Genomic DNA, 13,986 nt, shown 5'->3' with positions numbered 1-13,986 from the left:
ATGAGTGGGGGAGGGTTACAGAGAGAAGGAGACATAGAATCTGAGGCAGGCTCCAGGCTCTGAGCTGGAGAGCCTGACATGGGGCTCAAACCCATGAACCATGAGATCATGAACTGAGCTGAAGTTGGATACTTAACCGACTGAGCCACCCAGGTGCCCCATAGATACATATTTTTTTTACAACAATTATATTTTATGGTGTGTGTGCTTAAAAATAGTTTCCCCAAATCTTTTTGGTAACCTGAAGGCTTTGGTAACCTGAAACTAAGTAATGAGTTAAGTTAAATCCATTGAATATCTAGATCATTTCCAAATAAGATAAAACAATGAAACATTAAATACTGAACATAGGTTTATCTACTTTTGTTTTATTACAGAGAAACTAAAGATAAGTTTGGGTCTGTTAGTAAACACGTTTGGTGCTTTATTGAAAAACTGCACCATAAAGGGGCACCTTTATGTAACAAAAAATACATTTTTTTGTTGAGGGAAAGGAATTTCCTAAAGCAGGGCTGATTATTTAAAGAGAAAAACTGTAAGACAAAATCTAAATGTAAAAAATAAACTTGTAGAGAGTTTGTGGGGAAGGAGATCTTTAGAAAGAAATGTTAATATATGATCAGGGTGGCTTTCATGCAAAGGCACTGGCAACAGGCTATAAAGATCATAGTACATGTGGATAAAGTCTCTTCTGCTTCGGCAAAAATGTCCCCTCATTGCCAGACTTTTGCCATCTTGATGTCCTTATAATATGGCAACAGTCTGCTCCTAAATCAGAGAAACTAAGATGGGTAAGCAATGGCTGTAAATGAAATGAACAGTTGGGGCTATGGGAAACCCCAGATGGCTTGGTTCCTCTCAGCAACTTAAAAAAATTAAAATTTTTTTTTCATTCCTTCCCCCACCAAGTGCATTTAAGATGACTCAAATTATGAATAGACATTGATAGGGAGACTTATATCAAATTGCACAGTCTAGCCCTCTCTGACTTGTCAGGTCCATAATCCTGAAAAAAAACTGTTTTTATTCCCAGAGACCTCAGACCTCCCTCTGAACCCTTTTAATACCTGCAGCTGGACTTCATTCAACTACCACTTACTATGGGTTATAATATGTTCTTGTGACTATATGTGTGTTTTCCAGAGGAGCTAAAGCTTTCCCCTGTTGCAAGACTGATGCCCTCACTATAGCGAAGAAACAGTTAAAAAGTACATTTCCCACTTGGGTTATACCTTCCGTGATCTCCAGTGATTGAGGCACCCACTTCACTGGAAAAATCATATGAGCCTTAGCAAAAACTTTACAGACTTCTTAAAATTTGATCAGTAACAAACCTTCTGCTTTCCCCTGTCATCCCATGCTAGTATGACCAGCTACTGTAAGTCTACTGTCTAAACTCAAGAAGCCTTCCCAGGGGTGCCTGGGTGGCTCAGTTGGTTAAATGTCTGACTCTTGGTTTTGGCTTAGGTCTTGATCTCACCGTCCAGTTCCTAGGATTGAGCCACGCTCTCCGTGTAGAGCCTGCTTAGGATTCTCTCTCTCCCTCTCTCTCTGCCCCTCCCCAACTTGTGCTGTTTTCCTCTCTCTCAAAATAAATAAATAAACTTAAAAAAAAAATTCTTCTGACATCCAGTTCAGAGAATCTAAACTGGCCGCAAGTTAGAGCTTGGTGATTGGGTGTTCTGAAAACATCATCAGAAAAAGACAGCCCTCAAGCCCCACTGGAAAGGGGATCTCACCTAGCGCTCCTGACCACTGACACTGCTACAAAACTAGAAGCAATACACATCATGGGCACACACCACACAGCTCACGAAGGCTTCACTTGTACAGAATCTTGAGACTTTTAAATCAAATTGACAAGGAAGAGAAGTATCTGAAATCCAGATAGACTGCTTCTACCCAAGAGAACAGATCAAGACTTCTTACTTTAACTAAACATGAAACCCTTTCTCCTTATTTTCCCTTCCTTTATTCTGGTATTGGCCTGAAAGATAATGGCCTCATCTTCATTTCCAAGGCTGTTGTTAAGGGGGGCAACCTCTGGAATTTAGAATAGGCTAGGAGATCTTCTGACTGCCCTACTCCCTTGGTTAGGGATAAATGTAAAGGCTAACTTCTGAATTCTAGAAATTATTGCAGAATCTGCTGCTAAAGCAATACTGCCCAGCAAAGATCCTTAGATTCTCTGGCCAAAGTTGTTTTTGATAATGGGATATCCCTTGGCTCTCTTTTAGCTGAGCAGGGAGGTGTCTGTGCTATGGCCAATACCATGTGCTGTACATTTGAGGCAGGAGGAAAGGGAGATGCAGGCGACAAGTTGACTAAAGTAAAGCCATTTTGGTTTTAGGCTGAACGTTAACTTAAAAGACAGCAAGTCTTAAAAAAAAGTCACAAGATCTGATTCATGGAAGACCACAAGACCCTCCTCCCTCCAGCAGTAAAAGCCACAAAGTCTAGACATTCTTAAAATTGCTCCCTGTAGGTAATTTCACAACCCTAGGACAATGGAAAAACTAACTTCCCCATGTAAATGATAAGCCCAAAGTTAAAGAGTAAGCCCCTCCCTATACGGTTAGTTAATTTTAAAAACTTACAAAGTTCTTCATTACAGGAAAAGGAGGATCCTCTTCCCCCTCTGGGAGGAGAGACTGCTACTTTGTGACGTAGTTCCTTTCTTACTTCTCTACTTAATAAATCTTTGTCTCCTCTTCCAAATGGCTTGCTGTTGAATTCTTTCTTGAGCAAAACTAAGAAACCTCATGATGAGGGACCCAAGGACTTGGCCCAAGGTCCCTCTTGGGGCCTCAGCCCATTCTGAAACAACTTAGCTTACTAGGGTACTCCTTCAGTGGGGTCTTTTTTTTTTCTTTTATTTGATTCTGATTGGTTTGGGTATTGGGGACCATGGCTTCAAAATGCACTCCAAAAATTAGGAATTATCCTGCTTCTAGTAATCATAATAATCTCCCTGGTATTCTTTCAAAAACTCTAAATGTATGTTCACAGCCACTAGCCATCAAGTAAATGATCTCCTTAAGACTGGATTGTCAAAAAAGGAGCCAAAAGTTTGACCAAGTTAAAGAATGTAAGCCTTAAGCTATCACCTGTGAATGTGACAGAGATAAAGCCAAAACATCATGACCTATGGGGACCATAGAAAGGAACAACAGAAACTGCAAGAATTTCAGAGCAGTAGCTGAGAGTGATGCTAATGCCTTAACTTTTGATCACATCTCTCAGTTGAGCTGAGAGTCCAAGCAAAGGGGGGGGATTTGTTAAAAAGACAACTGCAGGCCCCCAAATAGCATCACTTAGGCCAAGTCAGCAAACCAAGGTTAATACCTAACCTAACAGCAGTTTCACCTCCCACCCCAGAACTCCACCCCCCCCACCCCAAAAATGTAACCTTTAGCCAGTCAACATGGAATTCCCTGATCAGTACTAGGACATTTACTGATAGACCCCTTCTGCTCCCCTTAGGAGGGCAACCTTGCCTACACAATGCATTCTGTGCTGATAAATTCCTTTCTTCTTTTTTCTAATGCCCTTCCTCTGCCTTTAAAATCCTTTGTTTGTTTGTTTATTTGTTTGTTTGTTTAGCAAAGCTTCCCTCTACTTGCTTGAAGAGATGCTGCCCAATTCATGAATTGTTTAATAAAGCCAATCAGATCTTCAAATTTACTTGGTAGAGTTTTGTTTTTTTAACACTTGTATACTCTTCCTACAAGTGAGATTCCCAATTCACAGCATTTTCTTTCTAATGGATACTGCCAAATTATGTCCCATCTCTTTTCAGTTGAATTTAAAGCCAGCATTTGCTGTCTGATGCCAAGTTAGCAGGAAATTCATTATTTTTCTCCTGGGGCCTCTTCTTTGCCTATAGATTGTTCAAGATCCCATGAGATCTTTTAATCCAGCAACACCAGTTCTGTGTCCAGAGAGAAAACTGGAAGGTCTAGTTAAGCCAGTAGTAGGATCCATTTTGACTGTCTTTTCTCTCATCAGTACCACATGTTGTCACCGCTAAGAATAAGTCCCCATACAATGTGATATGTCCCTGTCCATTACTGTATTGATCTTCTCACTGGGGAGATGACCTGACGAGCCATGGTGTTTCTTCTGGGGAGATGATTCCACCTCGGTGACCTGTTGACCAAGGGTGCACTAAGCCTGAGCTCTCAGAGGTACCATTCTTTGTGACTCAGGGTGACAGCCATTTTTTCCCATACAGTGTGTCCCCCAAATGGCATCTGTGGGTTGGGAGGAACTTCCCACCACTGCTGTGGATCTGTTTCTGCACCTCACCCACCCTCTTCCTAACACCATCAGATTCTCACATCATAAACCCAGGTTAACAATTTATTGTCACCTTCTGTCAAGGTAAGCTCTCCCTTGGAGACCACAGACATACTTTCCTTCTTGAACTCTATCTCCCCAGAGGAGAAGTTCTAGGTCTGGGAACAGACACTGTTTTGTGCATAGGGGATAGAAACAAAACAGCAAATTCTCTCAAAATGCTTCCACTCAGGAGCAAGTAGTAAATAAATGCAGATATAGGTAAGATAATATTAGATAACAATGAGCATTACAGAGACAAAGAGCCAGGTGAGGTGATGGAGAGTGGCCACTGGGGCTATTTTCAGCTGGGGAGTCAGAGAAAGTGTTCCTGAAGGGGTGACATTTGAGCTGAGGTTTCAGTGAAGATGTGAGCACAGCCTAGAGGCACAGACAAGACGAGTGATGATGGCCAATGTGACTGGAGCAGAGTGACAGGGGGAAATTGGTAGAAGATGGACTTGGGGAGGGAGCAGGGCCACCTCATAGATGGATTGTGCCTGACACCCCTCAGGACAATGAGCTGTAAGGCCTCTTCCAGCTTTGCCATTGTCAAGTCCTAAATTAAGATTTAGAAAGCTCTCTATGCCAAATGTGATTCCTTAATTTGACAATCTAGATTATGTGACAACCAATTTTGAATTCTCTTATTTTGTTCCAAATTCTTAATCATTATCATCAGGAAAAAATGTTTTTGACTTTCTTATGGCCATACCTTTTCATACCATATGTTTCACCATGATACAATCTTAAATAGCCCAAGTCTGTTAAAAGAATATTCTTGTGTGAAGATTAACACAATTTACTGGTAAATATCTAAATTGACATTTAGCATATAAATGGAGCCAAAAGGTCAGGAAATGAAAACTCTTTCTTCACTGTCTTTGACTGACAGTGAGTATATGAAAGATAAAGGCTAATTTTCCCTATTGATGCTTCTGTTGTTTCAAATGACTCCTTCAGCCGTGATCCCCCAGGCAACAAATGAAACATTTTGTTCTCTCAATGGGCAATTATACATTTTTTAAGATAATAAATTTTGTCCATAGTGCAGCTGATTACATTCATTTATGAAAATGACTAAAATGGTAAGTCAAAATTTCTTCTGTCTGGTTGGGTTGAGATAGTCATCAGAGCCATAATAGAAAGCACAGCAGACCTGGAAACAGGAAGGCTGGAGTTGAGTCCAGCTCTTCCACTACAAGTGATGGAACCTTGAGTAAATGATGTCACCTCTCTAAGCTTCTATGTTCTTACTTGTATAAGAGGGAGAGGCATATTGCACAATATACCTTGTGTCAGAGAGTTGGTGGGGCTGGAGCATTATGGGGAGAAGCACCTCCAATTCTTTACCTGGGGGGTCAGATATATATGTTTGTTTTATTATTCATCTTGAAATTGTACACATTGGTGTATTTGTGATATGTACATTTCACAATAAATTTCTAAAGCTGTCAGTAGATACCTGTTGACATACTTGACAAGAAGTAAATACAGCATGAGTTTTAGTCTGGATCTCCTAGCAAATGGAATAAACCTAGGTAGAAGTCAAAACAGTTTTTCCCCTCCAATCAAAACATGTTTTTCTAGACACATCTGGCTGGCTCAGTCAGTAGAACATGCAACTCTTGATCTTGGGGTTGTAGGTTCAAGCCCCACATTGGGTGTAAAGATTACTTAAAAATAAAAATCTTTAAAAATAGTTCTTTTTAACAAGAGTTTAATTGAAAGCATAATCAGTGAAAATTTCCAGTGAAGCAAAAGGGCGTATCATGCTTAGTACAGCTTCCTCCTGCCCTAGCCCTCCATTCATCTTCACTTGAGGCTTTTTAGGTTTCTTTCCATAAATATTCAAGAAAGCCAAAAACAGAGAGTCTTGAAAGCAGCAAGAGAGAAGCATATGGAAACATTTGCATGCACAAAAATTTTTTACATAAATTAAAGTATGTTACACATGCTGCTCTATACTTTGCATTTTTTCATTTATCTTGGAGATGTTTCAATATCATTCTTACAGATTTAAATTCATTCTTTTTCACAGTATTTCATTTTGTGGGTATGCTACACTTTATTTAACCAGACCCCTCTGATAAATATTTGGGTTGTTTTTGTTCTTGCTCACATTTCTGCAGCAACCATATTTGTACTTCTATCTCCTTGTGTGTATATATCTGAAGAATAAATCCCAAAGTGCAGAAGGTAGACCCATTTAAATTTTAGTAGTTACTGTCAAAATGCCCTCCAAAGAGATACCATGCCTTTACACTTGATCAACAGAGTAAGAGAGTGCTGCTTTCATGCATATCAACAATAGCCAAACTATAGAAAGAGCCCAAATGTCCATCGACTGATGAATGGATAAAGAAGATGTGGTGTATGTGTATATATACTCAGCCATCAAAAAGGATGAAATATTTCCACTTACAATGATGTGGACAGAACTAGAATGTATTATGCTAAGCAAAATAAGTCAGTCAGAGGAAGACAAATACCATATGATTTCACTCATATGTGGAATTTAAGAAACAAAACAGATGAACGTATGGGAAGGAGGGCAAAAAGAGAAGAGATGGAAACAAACCGAGACTCAGTGATAGAGAACAAACTGAGGGTTGATGGAAGGAGGTGGGTGAGTGATGGGCTACATGGGTGATGTGTAGTAAGGAGGTCACTTGTTGTGATGAGCATTAGGTGTTGTATGTAAGTGATGAATCACTGAATTCTATTCCTGAAGCCAATATTGCAATGTATGTTAACAAACTAGAATTTAAATAAAATTTTGGGGAAAAAAGGGAGTTCTGCTTTCCTGACACTCCCATGATAATGTGCTCTGCTAGTCTTTTTATTAACAAATTTAAGAGGTGGAAAATAGCATTTCATCGTTTGAATTTATTTCTTTAACTATAAATGAAAATGCGCACTGTTGGTTTTTTTCTCTGAACTTCCTGTTTGGGTCCATTGCCCATTTTCCTTTTAGTTTCTTGTTCTGTATTGCTTTGTAACAGCTCTTTATATACTAGCCCTTCGTAATTATTGTTCAAGGTCTATGTTTCTCATTTGTTATCACTTGTAGTATTTTACCTCTTGCAGAAATTTTAAATTACTAGACAGTCCAATTTATATATCCTTCCTATATATATAGTATGGGGGTCATTTCTTTCTTGGAAAAATCTTTCCTACTCCAATGCCATTATAAATTTTTCTCCCAAGTTTTCTTCCAGTACTTTTATGAATTTGTTTTTCACTTCTAAATGTTTTATCAATATCGTTTAATGAACTTATTTAGTGTAATGAGTGAAGTAAGGATTAAACTTTTTGTTTATCCCCCATATATCTATCCCAGATGTCTATCCAGCTGTCTCAAATTCACTTCTTAAGTAATAAGTTTTCTCTCCACGGTTTTGAAATGTCACATTAATTTGGGTCTAAAAATTACTGAGTCTGTAAATTGAAAACAATTGGATGGTAAATTAATAAACTATGTCATTCTTGGCATATTTAAGGAACCATTAAAACAGTAGCATAAGTAGAGTGTGATTACCATGTGTCAGGCCCTGTTCTAAATGTGTTGCATGTATTTGCTTATTTAATCCATATAACCATGCTATAAGGTAGGTGCTATTAGCTCCATTTACAGATAAGAACACTGAAGCACGGAGAGGTTAAATAACTTCCTCAAGATCACAATGCTTGTGAGTGGCAAAGCCATGATTCAAATATAGGCAGGGTGACTTCAGAATCCTTGCTCCTATCTATAGTCTATGCTGCCTCCACCAAATGGAAAACATGTTTGTGTGTGCTTCCTACATGCTAGGCATTGCTCCAAGAACTTCACATATAATGATTTCACTTACTCTTCACAACAGTCCTAAGAAATAAGCACTATTTCTATCTCCATGTTATAGATGAGCAAACTGAGGCAAAGTATAGCTGGGAGACAGACAGGGAAAGGGGAGTGGTATGAGATGAATTCAGAGAAGGGGGAGCTTTTTTCTATCTTTAGAGCAGCAAAGAATCACAACAGTATGTGAATCAGGGCTGACCCAGTCAGATTTGTTTTTTTGTGACACTCACTGGGCACAGCATGGAGAGTCGATTGGGGAAGGGACCGCAAAGCTGGTGTGGGGAAATCAGATACCAGGCTAATACCACGCTGCAGTGACCACCTATCACAGATGGGCCATCCAGTGACGAGTGGACAGTATCCATGTGACATGAAAATTACTATCATCTGGGCAGCATCCATGTGCCAGGGGCAGAACTCAAGACAAGTGCTCAGAGTAGTTACATTTCCAGAGAAAACCCAAGTGTCCAGAGGTTAAGTACCATGTCTGTGCTCACCCAGCTAGTAAGTGCACACTCCCAACCACAAAGCCTGCCCTCTTTACTCAACCCACACACAGATTGGGCCCTTCAGATGCTGGAGGGCTGGCTCAATACAACCTTGAAAATTGGATTGAGCAATTCCTTCGCCATCCTTTGTCTTCTCAGAGGATAGAAGTCAAAGAGATCAGTTGACAATATTGACAGATGAGCTTCTGTCATCACATATCTTGAGATCATTTAAGAGTTTCCTTTTCAGTTCTACATTAACTTTTCCTCAGACTTTTGAATATCCTCCTGAGGTTACTTTGTGAATCTTTCTCATTGCTTGCTTCTTGCCTGGATAAAGGGCAAGTTTGGGGTCCACTGTCTTCTGTGCTGCTATTAATCATCCTCTCTCTTTGCAGATCCGAGTGATGGTGGATCTATGTAACAGCACCAAGGGCATCTGCCTGACAGGTAGGCCAGCCTCGAACTGAGCAGGAGTGGCTCACACCACAAACACGTGTGGTAGCCAAAGGGCCAGAGCAGAATGAACACCTGGGAAAACTGCGGGTGATAAAAACACATGTTGGTTTACTTTTACCAGATGTTTTTAATGAACTGAAAATCAATTGTAATATAATTATGAAAAAGAACATTTTTTAGTACTGCCATAGAAATATAGCCATGGAAAATAACTGGGTCTTGGGTAATTAGAAACGTGTGGTACCTTGAACTGGGGCCATAGATGTTTTCCTTATTCACATTAATTTTTAAAAGAGAAAAGAAAGGAAGGAAAGAGACCTTAGCAGAAGTAATTCTTTCCTTACATCATATGTATGGCATAATACATACATAATACCATACATAATACATAATACATACATAATACATATACATACATAATACATAATACATACATAATACATATACATACATAATACATAATACATACATAATACCATATGTATGGTATAAATGTATGGTTCTAGAAGCAAACTACTGATAAATCAGAACACTTTTGATGAAGAGTGCTCTGTGTGTGGGGCCTACTGTGTGCTACGTGAGATGGGAAGTTATATCATGCACAGCTCCCCTCCACTTGATGAATCAAGGACAAAGAAACAGGAGGGAGGGAAATCAACCCTGAGGCACATCAAGCCAAGGGACACAGAGTGGCTGATGGGTTGGGCAGGGGAGGAGGAGAGTGCTATGGATATGTTCGTGTACACCTGAGTCTAACAGAGTCCTGCCTCTTGCCTGAGGGGAGGGGTGCCTGCCTTCTGTGTTTAGAAGCTTGGGAAAAGGAAGAACACAGACCCCAGAACATTCACCCAATGTGTTGCACCCCAGGCAGAGGGAGGCTCTGTCCAGGCCCAAGAATGGGCCTACAGAGCCTGATTTCAGACACAGCATTGACTACCTCTCCTCCATTCTGAGGAAATGGGGAGATTATTTTTGCATTAAAAATCTAATATGAAGTAAATGCAGAGCTCTCGTGAGCCATATACATTTTTTCTTTTTTTTTTAATTCAAGTTAGTTGACATACCGTGTAGTCTTGGCTTCAGGAGTAGAACCCAGTGATTTATCTCTTACATATGACACCCATGTCATATCTCTTACATATGACGTCCTCCTTAATGCCCATCACCCCTTTAATGCCTGTCACTCCCCTCCAGCAACCCTCAGTTTGTTCTCTGTATTTAAGAGTATTTTATGGTCATGAACTTTGAAACATAACCACAAGACTTTGAGGCCACGTGAAGCTTTTGTTGAGCCTTTGCCTATGGCCTCAGGCTCTGGGGAGGTCCCTGTTGACCAGGCAGCACTGCTGGAGGTTAAGAAACCCTGCAGTTTCCTTGTGCCTGGGTGGCTAAGTGGGTTAAGCATCTGACTCTTGATTTCAGCTCAGGTCATGATCCCACAGTTTGTGAGATTGAGCCCACCTACCCCTCCCCCCACCCCTGTCGCTATCCTGTGCACTCTCTCTCTTTCTAAATAAATAAATAAACTTTAAAAAAAAAAAAAAGAACCCCTGCAGTGTGCATCCAGTTCTAAGAAACCTTGTCCAGTACTGTAGTATTCTCCCCAGAACTGCTTGGTACCTACCATGCATTAGGAGCGCAATGGGAGTTTGTTGAATGACTAAACCTATCATTTCTGTAAATGACTAAATCAGGGTTGGTGGGCTGGTAAGAAAGACACTTACCCTGCATTCAAATCTGACTCTTGTTTGCTTAGTTTGATGTTAAAGAGAAAAGCTGTAATCCTGTGGCTTCTTGGGAAATGCTAATTGAATTACTCAAGTCACATTTCAGCCCTCACAGAAAATTAAATATCTTCAGAACAGCTTGGTCCTTCATTCTGAAACTCTTGTGTCTTAAGCACCTTTCTCCCATCTTTGGAAGTCCTTTTCAGAGTTCCCCCGTGTGACAGTAATGAGCGCTAGAAAAATGCTCAGATGGATGGAATTACAGGCACAAAAGCCCTGTTGAGAGGTACAGGAAAAGCCTCTTCCTTTTTGTTATTTATTATAGACGTGATAGAAGGAGAGCCAGGCTGTTCAGTGAATGCAGGTGGAGCTGTTGAGACCACTTAGAGAAGACTGGGGGAGGGGATCAAATATGTGCTGGAAATGGGTGGAGGAGGTTATTCTTCGGTACCTCAAAATCTTTTCAGAAGCCAGCACCTTCTCCTATCATGCCAGCTGGAAATTGGGTCCCCCTTTACATAGAAAGCTCTTCAATTAAAACTTAGGTGTGAAAAGTACAAGTTGCAGAGTGAGGTGGTACCTTGGGAGAGACCAAGCTTTCTGGACTCGAGGCAGGAAGGTGACAGGACCCAGAACCGAATTGGCAACTACAGGGGGAAGGGCAGAGAGCCTTGGTCCAGAGCCCCAAGAAGATGCTGGCAGGAGGGGCTCCCAGAGCAGACTCCAGGCTTGGGGCCTGAGGCCTGAGAACAAGGTCTAGCTTTACACTGGACTCATCTTTGAAAAAGCAGGAGCTATGACTTGAGGCTATTCCAGTTGTGACTGTGAAACCCCATCCCTGCTCCTTTTTCTGGATGCAGCTGCCGTTGCTATGGGGACAAGGACAGATGTGTACCATCTGTAACCTCTCAGGCAAAGTGAGGGCAATTCACTAGGTAAAGTAGCTAGGCATTTTTACTAGTGCCAAGTTTGTGCTTTTTGAGTAAATAGCATGCTTTTCTTGGTGCATCCTGACCATAAGCCCAGAGTTCCTTAGGACCTCAGAAGCATATCTGCTGGAATAGCAGGTGTCCTGAAGAAGGCAGATTCTTGGGTTATTCTTCACTTCCAGTGGACTCTGCATATGGGCTTGCTGGAAAATCTCTGAACTATCACATTACTGAACTGCTTATTAGGGCTGAGGTGCTTCACATCCACAGTGCCTGTTCTCCTTATAGCCAAGTGACTCCAAACCCAGTGATAGCACTAGTCACTACTAATCCTGCACCCAGGCAGACATTAATAATGGATCACAGTCGCCACTGAGCATGGCCTCATGTAATTCTTTCCTGGTGTTCCAGAGAGCTGTACTAATTGATTAGAATTAGCACTTGAAATCAAACCCATTTTCCATCCCTACTCTAATTTTTTAAGGTTGCCATGCCATAGTTCAAAGTTGAAATGCACCAAATAAATGGGACTAGACCAAGCTGCTGTTTAGTGGGAACACGTGAAGAAAGATGCCTTTCCAAGTTAAGTATCCTGGGACTGGCCCAATAATCGGTGGCAGGGGCAGCTGCAGAGGCTGTACACATAGGGAGGGTACTGAGGCCTCAAAGCTGTGGCCAGTGCAACATTTGGTAAACTGATCGACAGGCTGTTCTCAGAAACAGCTAGTGTAGCTGGTCAGGTTCTCACTCAGCTGGCCTCACTGAGCAACTAGCTTATTGTCTATTATAGTTGGTAGATCCCAGCTCCACATGTGAGAGCTTAGGCCCTCTCAGGCCATTGCTAAAGGATAGCCAAGTATTCCTAGCTCCCAAGGAAAAGGGGAGTCACACTCCCTCTGGCCAGAGCTCCTGTCTGGCCCTGAAGCTGTGGCTGGCATGAATCCCAAGCCCTGGGAAGTCCCTGATGGGAACAAGAGAGGGAAAGAATCAGGACCACAGACCTCACAGGCACCAGGCCTGACTGTATCAGGCTTATGAAGCTGTTTCTTTTACTAGCTCTTTCTAAAGCAGCAGAGCCAGACCTCATTTTCTGAAATATTCCTATCTGGATTTTTTATTTGAGGGCTTCTTTGTTTTCCTCAATTGGCAAGACTTTGGGAAATGTGTAGCTACGTCCCCTGTGGTCATTGCTGTGCTAAGCAGGTGCCTTGGGTCTGGCAACCATCTCAGTGTGAAGGGGGAAGCTAGTAAAACCTTTCCCTGTGATTTGGAATGGCCATGGTGAGAGGAGCCCCATGGGCAGGCCTTCCAGAGGCCTGTAGTGTGAACCACAGCAGGCCAGTGTCCACCCTTAAAGATAGGAAGTGCTTCTTTATTACTCATTCCTCATAACTGTTGTATCTGTATTTCCTGTCTGAGATTCTTCTGTTCGCTAGTACCAGAAACCCACCAGAGCTTATTTGAGAAAAGAAAAAAGGCAAGGGGTTGCCAGTGTAAAGATAGAGAGATGTATTTATCAAGATAGGCTAAGCCACGCTCTGGTAACAATTAAATCATAAAATCTCAGTGGCATAACACAGCTAAAGAGGCTTTTTTCTGCCGCAAAGTCCAGGGTGCTCCAAGTTGGTTCTGGTGACTCCAGAATCCCAGTGCTGCCATCTTGTGGTTCTGTCATGTCAACATCAGTCACCACCTCATTTCTCAGATTATCTCTCTGCAGACAGGCATTGTTTTACTTTGCTTGGCCATCCACAGACCTCTCATTTACATAACTAGGGGCATCATGGGTCAATCTCAGATGTCCAGGAGGCAAAAACTCTAAGTGGCTCAGCTATAGCATCCACCCACTTCTGATCGATTCTGGCTAGGAATGTCGGTTGGGGCAGTCAGAGCCCGCTGTATCATTGGCAGGGCCCAGTGCAAAGTGAAAATGCAGGCCCCCTTGTTCAAAAAAGCAGGAAAAGGGCTTCCTTCTTTTTTCTATGGTTTCCCTCTCCACCTGCTATGGGGGGCTTTTTATTTGCTATTTAGTGTTATACTCTTCAGGGTGGGAGGCTCACAGCACAAGAATAGGCCCTCAGAAGCACAGGAGACCCCGCTCTGTGACCAAGGTATGCAGGGCACATGTCCAACCCTAGCCTTCACACTCACCCTTGGGCCCCCACCAGTGTGGAAGGTGGCAGCCATCACTGACTGGGGCG

At 41.7% G+C, this 13,986-nt stretch overlaps 1 protein-coding gene across 1 annotated transcript in view; it reads left to right on the top strand.

Moving 5' to 3' along the window:
• GLDN (gliomedin) overlaps nt 1–13,986 on the top strand; it is a 58,817-nt gene that overhangs the window by 23,122 nt on the left and 21,709 nt on the right. The window contains exon 2 of the mRNA XM_058737738.1: nt 9,069–9,120. Coding sequence (XP_058593721.1) covers nt 9,069–9,120 — 52 coding nt within the window. The remainder of the gene's footprint in view (nt 1–9,068; nt 9,121–13,986) is intronic.

The sequence above is a fragment of the Neofelis nebulosa genome, chromosome 7, assembly GCF_028018385.1.
Source record: "Neofelis nebulosa isolate mNeoNeb1 chromosome 7, mNeoNeb1.pri, whole genome shotgun sequence".
Taxonomy (NCBI): Eukaryota; Metazoa; Chordata; class Mammalia; order Carnivora; family Felidae; genus Neofelis; species Neofelis nebulosa.
The sequence above is the reverse complement of the archived record's forward strand: the minus strand, read 5'-3'. Positions and strand labels throughout refer to the sequence as shown.